This window comes from Sturnira hondurensis, unplaced genomic scaffold, assembly GCF_014824575.4.
Source record: "Sturnira hondurensis isolate 20B ecotype Veracruz unplaced genomic scaffold, ASM1482457v3 Scaffold0016561, whole genome shotgun sequence".
Lineage (NCBI taxonomy): Eukaryota > Metazoa > Chordata > Mammalia > Chiroptera > Phyllostomidae > Sturnira > Sturnira hondurensis.
The window spans coordinates 23,224-31,194 of record NW_028089192.1 but is presented as its reverse complement, the minus strand read 5'-3'; the positions used below and the strand labels follow the sequence as shown (position 1 = coordinate 31,194).

General features: G+C 40.6%; 1 protein-coding gene across 1 annotated transcript; it reads left to right on the top strand.

Moving 5' to 3' along the window:
* The first annotated feature begins 1,372 nt into the window (after positions 1-1,372).
* On the top strand, positions 1,373-3,880 carry GSPT2 (G1 to S phase transition 2). Its single transcript, XM_037066187.1, has 2 exons — positions 1,373-1,454; positions 1,560-3,880. The coding sequence occupies exon 2, from the start codon at positions 1,571-1,573 to the stop codon at positions 3,452-3,454; it is 1,884 nt and encodes a 627-aa protein (XP_036922082.1). The 5' UTR covers positions 1,373-1,454; positions 1,560-1,570; the 3' UTR covers positions 3,455-3,880.
* Positions 3,881-7,971: the final 4,091 nt, after the last annotated feature.

The window sequence follows — 7,971 nt, the reverse complement described above, 5'->3', positions numbered from 1 at the left end:
ATTCATTGTGAATAGGTACACACTTTCTTTTTATGTGACAGCAAATAATTAAGCCATTACCTAAGGCAAAAAATGAAGGGGTTTCATAGCTAATAGCTTGGAAAAAGCATAGAGCTAGAAAGAGTGGCAGCCTGAGAATGAAGCCATCTGGGGTCCAAGCATGTTAGACATGGACATTTTTGTACCCTTAAAATCTGGGGAACAAAATTCTTATCAATCAGTTACTAACTTTTATAATATTTTGACTTGTTGTTGGATTTATTTACTACCCAAGTCTATGACTTCATCTTGTACCAGCAAATTATATTTTGCTGGGATCTTTTTCTATTTCAGTCTGACCTAAATTAATATAATCTACAAACTAGATCTTGTAGGCTTCGGCTCAAATGTTACAATCTCTTTCGAAGAGTGAGATTCTATTGACTAGGGTCTTACATATTTTGCCCATGTCACAGGTCTCCATCCATTTAATTAGGCTGATACCTATAGCCCCATGGCATTGCTACTAACTGAAGAAAGTTCCAACATGACAGTGATTCTTTGTTAAAGCAAACCCATGACCAGCAGTGAATGAGATTCCAGGCCCCCAAAATGAAGCAGGGAAGCCTGTGGACCTCCTGTACTCTGGGAAGGTGTTGGTGATGGGGGGCAGGTACACCTAGATTACAGTTTGTCAGATGAATAAAGCGATCAGAGTCTAGTTCTTGTGTGTGTGATGCAACACACAGAATAGCAGGCCAGCCATTGTCGACACCTGCACAAATTCTGTAGGTTGGGCAGCTTCACTGGGACAAGGTTATTCCATAGAACCACAGTACTTAACATGAAACAATATTATATAGCCTTATCCTTATACTGTTGACACCACCAGCAAAACTTAAAGGCTTATGGGGGCCCATGGAAAATGGGAAAATCAAAAGGCCTCTAGGGTTTCGAATTAGTGAATGATCTAAAGGTACATTTCCTAGATTCATCTACATCTTTGTATATGTCATGAGTGCCTCCCTTGTCAATAATTTCTTCCTTTTGTTGCTGGGTTTCTAGGTAGTTAACCCACAACATGCCTCCGTTTGTTCAATAAGGAATTTTTATTTTTACTTGCATCTTTCAGTAGAATTGTAAATCAGATGTGCCTGTCTAAATTTGATCACTAAAGTGGTCAAATTGCTCTCCCAAATCGTGTGAACAAAATAACTACAAATTTTCATTTTAGAAATCATACTTTTGCACTTAGCCCATGACTGAGAACTAAGGAGGCCAGTCGTACGGATGGCAGCGAGGGGTCAATCCATGCCAGGCGCTGGGTCGGCAGTGGAGGAGTCGGAAGTGGTTGGGGTTTGGGGGAGGAGATCCGCTCACACACAAGAGGAGAGGCTTGAGCCGCCATATCTGCTGCCGCCGCAGCAGCTGCGAATGCAGTGTATGTACATAACCGCCTGCGCGCTACCGCTAAGGTTCGTGTTGCTACCCTTTGGCCCTGCGCTCTTGTTGCTTACCCCCGTTCGCATAGCCCGCTCTTTCTGTCCTGCTGAGCCCGCTCCCTCCCCGCCATCCATCAGGTCCTTAGAAGATGGATACGGGTAGCAGCAGCAGCGACTCGGCGCCCGACTGCTGGGACCAGGTGGACATGGAAACCCTGGGTTCGGCCCCCAGCGGGGACCCAGCCTCTTCGCCGGTGGCGGAGGCCCAGTATGAGCACATCAGCGCGGCCTTCAGCCGTCAGCTCAACGTCAACGCCAAACCCTTCGTGCCTAACGTACACGCCGCGGAGTTCGTGCCCTCCTTCTTGCGGGGCCAGACACAGCCGCAAACCTCCCTGGCCGACACCACCAGCATCGAGGAAACCTACACCGGCGCGGGCAACCCACAAGGTAAAAGGCTGGGACTGGGGGCACCTGTGGAACATTCCAAAGAGGAACAGATAGTGTTGCATGAAGGTTCCAATTCAGCCGTTACCATGGAAATTTCAGAACCTGTTGTAGAAAATGGAGAGGTGGAGATGGTTCTAGAGGAGTCATGGGAGAACAATAAAGAAATAAGTGAAGCCAAGCCAGGGGGTAGTTCATTGGGAGATTCAGGGCCCCCAGAAGAAAGTGGCCAGGAAGTGATGGAGAAAGAGGAGATGAGAAAATCTAAATTTGTGGTCCTACCTTCAGGTGCTCCTAAAAAAGAGCATGTAAATGTGGTATTTATTGGGCACGTAGATGCTGGCAAGTCAACCATTGGAGGACAGATAATGTTTTTGACAGGAATGGTTGACAAAAGAACACTTGAGAAATATGAAAGAGAAGCTAAAGAAAAAAACAGAGAAACTTGGTATTTGTCCTGGGCCTTAGACACAAATCAGGAAGAACGAGACAAGGGTAAAACAGTAGAAGTGGGTCGTGCCTATTTTGAAACAGAAAAGAAACATTTCACAATTTTAGATGCCCCTGGCCACAAGAGTTTTGTCCCAAATATGATTGGTGGTGCCTCTCAAGCTGATTTGGCTGTACTGGTCATTTCTGCCAGGAAAGGAGAGTTTGAAACTGGCTTTGAAAAAGGTGGACAGACGAGAGAACATGCTATGTTGGCAAAAACAGCAGGGGTAAAACATTTAATAGTGCTTATTAATAAGATGGATGATCCCACAGTAAATTGGAGTAGCGAGAGATATGAAGAATGTAAAGAAAAACTGGTACCCTTTTTGAAAAAAGTTGGCTTCAGCCCCAAAAAGGACATTCACTTTATGCCCTGCTCAGGGCTAACTGGGGCAAATATTAAAGAGCAATCAGATTTCTGCCCTTGGTACACTGGATTACCATTTATTCCATATTTGGATAACATGCCAAACTTCAACAGATCAATTGATGGACCAATTAGACTGCCAATTGTGGATAAGTACAAGGATATGGGCACTGTGGTCCTAGGAAAGCTGGAATCAGGATCCATTTTTAAAGGCCAGCAGCTTGTGATGATGCCAAACAAGCACAATGTGGAAGTTCTTGGAATCCTTTCTGATGATGCTGAAACTGATTATGTAGCTCCAGGTGAAAACCTTAAAATCAGACTGAAGGGAATTGAAGAAGAAGAGATTCTTCCAGGATTTATACTTTGTGACCCTAATAATCTTTGCCATTCTGGACGCACATTTGATGTTCAGATAGTGATTATTGAGCACAAGTCCATCATCTGCCCAGGTTATAATGCAGTGCTGCACATTCACACTTGTATTGAGGAAGTTGAGATAACAGCCTTAATCTCCTTGGTAGACAAAAAATCTGGAGAAAAAAGTAAGACACGGCCCCGCTTCGTGAAACAAGATCAAGTATGCATTGCACGTTTAAGGACAGCAGGAACTATCTGCCTTGAGACATTCAAAGATTTTCCTCAGATGGGTCGTTTTACTTTAAGAGATGAGGGTAAGACCATTGCAATTGGAAAAGTTCTGAAACTGGTACCAGAGAAGGACTGAGCAGTTTTCTTGATACTCCTGCACAATACTGTGAGAATTGACTGTAAAAGTTCACCACCATCTCTTATTTAATGGCCATTCAGAGACGTTTTTCCATATTTTGCAAAGAAAAATTTCACAGCAAAAATTCATGTTTTGTCAGCTTTCTCATGTTGAGATCTCTGTTGTTTTACTGATGAACTTACCCACAAGTTTCATCTTCTTATACCATTCTGCTTCTTGGGACAGAATCAGTAATAGCTTTGTAAGTGATGTGGATGTAATTGTGTATAACAATGAAAAATTAATATATTTTTTAATTTTTCATTTTCTCTTAGGATATTTAGATAACCCTGTTCACGCAGACCAGTCAGAGTGTGTCAGTGTGTGTGCATATGTTAAAAAGACGAGTAACATGTGAATAAAATATTCCATTTGAAAGTCTTACTAATATTTGAAATGCTTTTGAATTCTTTCTGAATGTGTGTCCAATATTGTACAGTTAGCTTTTTTAGTTTCTGAAGTAATTGAATACATTTTATTGGGCTTTTAAAAACTGTTCTCCACTCAGTATTTTAGATCAGGCATTTACAAACAATGCACAGGTTCATATTAAAGAAAAAATTTTAATTTTGGAAAAAATTGATCTTAGGGCTTTTTCCCAGCGAAGTTTGTTTTCTGTGTCTAAGTCCAGTCAACAAAGGAGCTCTTCTGCTTTCCTACTTACGATTTGAAGAAAGAAGGGCTGACGCCATTTGTCAGGTGCCCTAATGTTGAACATGGCCAAATTACCAATTTACCTGGTGATTCAGACCATATGTTGACTAAACTCTTATCTGCATTCCATCATCTTAACATGCCCCTTTGTTTTGTTCAACAAGAGACTTGGGATGTGGGACACAATACAATAAAGGGGCATGACTACTGAGAAGATAGATGCTTTAATAGGGCTACAAGTCATTTAGTGAGGGTCCTGAGCTGGGAAATGATGGGACCATTCCATCTTTCTTCAGTGCTTGGAGTTTGTAGGAAAGGTGGAAGGTCATTCTGGCAACCAGATTATAAACCACTTTTGGGGTCAGAGATATTAGACTTGATCTCTGAACAGCAGATTGAGAAAACACCAGCCATGGGTCCTGGGGTGACTACTATTACTGCCAGGAGACTGGCCTTATAACCTGCATAACTATCAACAGCTGCAAGAATGTTTTGTCTTGTTAAGTGGGTAATGGCCCTATGGAAACACCTGCCTAAATGATGGGCAGAGCCAATTCCTCACACTCCTGGGCTGGTTGAACAGGGGTGGAGACTGTTGTCAGAATACCCTGGGCCCATGCTGAGGCAAAGGTGGTGTCCACTTCATGGTCCCCTTATGTACCCATGTAACTCCAGGATGTCTAACCTGTCAGAGATAACCACTGGTCTTGTCAGAGCGCCAGCAGCATGGTTCTGTAAATCATCCAACAAACATATACAGGGCACCTACATGGAAAGTAGGGTTTTTATTTGGTTGTATGTCAGCTAACCTAATCCATAGGGATGCGCCTTACTGTCTTGGTCCTAGTCCTTTAATAATTAGAATGTCAGTAGCAAGAGTTTCATCTTTATTTTAGAGTTCCTACTCTTGCCTCTGCTCTGAACTTGGTACAAAATACAGGCCAATCCGATGTTTGCTAAAAGTTTTAGGAAATTTTTAGGGCAGTTACTTATTAAATGTATATGTGTGTATATATAGATAGATAGATAGATAGATAGATGCATCAATCTTATTTTTGGCAATTTTAGTAATTTACTAATGAGATTATGGCTATCTTTCACTAATAGGCCAAAACCACAAGGTGGGACAGAACTCTTTTCTCCATTTAATTTGGATAGTTTACCACCAAAGTCAGCCTCTGAAATGTCTTTCCCATTAGCCAGTTGTATAGCAATTTCTTCACCAGGGGCTCTAGACTGTGTTTTTTAAAAAAAAACTTTCAGAGAGCAGGACACAAGTCTTTGTAAATAGATTTTGGAAACCAGTTCTTTTCAATAAGAAGCAGATCATCCAGGTGGTTGGAGATACTACACTTTGGCTCTGTTGGAAAGTAGATATAAACTCAAGGTAACATTTTTTCTAACTTTCTGAGAATCTTCCTTTACAGTTCTAAATTTCTGGTGGTGGTCTCTAAATACTGCAAATTGGGGCCGTTCACAAATACAGTGCTGGTTTCTGAAGGACATTCGAAGTAGTGTCCCTTTAGAGCTCCCCTATTGCTTCCAATTCAGACCAACGTAATTGAACTGTTCTTAGATCTTCAACTCAAATACCTGGCAACCATGATAATGTAGAAACTCCCCAAGTCTGACTGTTTGCTGTAAATACATTCTGGACTTAATACTTTAGGCTTTCTCAGTGCAGTAATTGTTTAACTATTGGCTCTTGGCAACTTTCTCCCAAGTTTCTTTCATTTTTCTGGTCATTGTGGGACAAATCTAAGGAGAATTAGGGAAAGGTGCCCACTTATTCCATACTTCAGCAAAGACACAAGAAGGAAAGGGGAAAGTTTGGGCTGGGTAGAAGCTAGCAAACATCCACATTGTGGTGATGATCTTCCTCTGGTACCCAGGACAAATTGCCAGTGCTTTTAATATTTACTATGGTCACTGTTTCTGTCTTCAAAAGACAAATCCTTTCTCAAAGTAGACCTTCCTTTCACAATATCATAATTCTGGTTTACTAAAATGCAAGAACTTGCTCTTTTAAAAGTTTACTTATAAACATTTTATAGTACAAATATTCAATTCATTTTAGTTAAAATGAACTGTTTAGCAACAGGGAGATGATTAGTTAACTCTTCATGGCCATTAAAAAAGAAACTATTCAACCACCACAGAAGTTCCACCAAAGCCTGAGCATTTGAATATGTTCATTGATCCAGTGCCTATTTTTATGTTCCATATGGTTCTTCCTATAGTCTCTCTTAAGACTATTGGCATATTTCCATTTGTCCTAGTTTTCAGTTACAGTATCTACTCATGATTGGACCTTGGGGGGGAAGAAAAATTTGATCCAAAGTTTCTCACCAGGGACACCATTAATTCCACAGAGTGGGGAATGTGACTTGCCTTAGAATTTGAGAATTGTGTGCGCACGCACACGTGTGTTAATGTCTACTGGATCACCAAAATCCAGGGAAAGGGAAAAGAAAAAAAATAACTTACTGTATGAGCATGCCATGTATGAGAAAACAAGAAAAAAAAGAAAGCTTTGCCTACGTAAAAGGGCACAGCTTGATACCAGATTGTTTTAGAGGAAATTTGCCTAAATCCTAGGAGGATTCTCTTTTCTTTCACTTACCATTAAAAAACTCCTATAGCTTTTTTCAAGTCAGTGGATGAAAGGTTCAGGCTCTCAGAGTCAGATATTAATCACAAGGGGTTCAGCAGAGCCTCTTATTTTCTATTCAGATCATATTAAGCAATCAGAATTTACGTACACAGATAATTTGCAGACATTTCTCAGCCCCCTAATGAGGATTATTTTCTCTTTGATTGTTGAACTTCTTCAAAAGTCTGAACAGAGGACACTGCAAAGATAGTTTAGTTTCAGCATGAGAGAAAAAACAAAAAAAGATTTGTCCAAGTCTGGCTGCTATACACCACCATGCTACTGCATCTCTCACTTGATATGACAGGTATCCAATATATATCCAGTTATACCCTTTCTTTCACATATGGGGCAATGAGTAAAAGCCTTCCTCTAGTCCCTAACAGAGACTTAGATTAATTCTCTGCTGAGATTGCTTTTATAGCACTACCACAGTCCATCAATGACCTTTGGCCACACCAATAAATTTACAGAGGAAGAACACATTGTCACATGGCAAAGGACTAACAAAGACCCCAAATGGCTTCTACAGGTTTAGCTGTCAGTCCCTGGATTGAAGGTTAGTGTTTGATTTCTACCTTTCCATTTCTTTTTGCACCCTGCTTTAATTGATGCTCATATGATGTATATTATTTAGCTTTCTGAACTGCATTAGCTTCTTTTAACAATTGGATAGGGTATAAGTGAATAGGTGAAATAAAATGCATTAAACACTTTTAAACATATAAAGGCTTAGCTCCTGAGTGATGGTAATGACAGAACACTCCATTCACATCTGTGTTCTTCAATACGTGCTAAACCAAAAAGAACTCTGGTCTAAAAGGGAACATGTGTTGCAAGCATACATTTCCCACATTTAAAAGGCAAGGGCCTACATCCAAGATGATTCTTTCCAGCCAAGCTATCATTTAGAATGGAAGGGCATATAAAGTGCTTCCCAGACAAGATCAGTTAAAGGAATTCATCATCAGCAAGCCCTTATTATATGAAATGTTAAAGGGATTTATCTAAGGAAAAGATGCTCAAAACTATGAACAGTAAAATGACAACAAACACAAATATCAACAACCAAACCTAAAAAACAAAAACTAAGCAAACAACTAGAAAAGGAACAGAATCAGAGAAATGGACATTACAAGGAGGGTTTTCAGTGGGGAGGAGGAGAGGA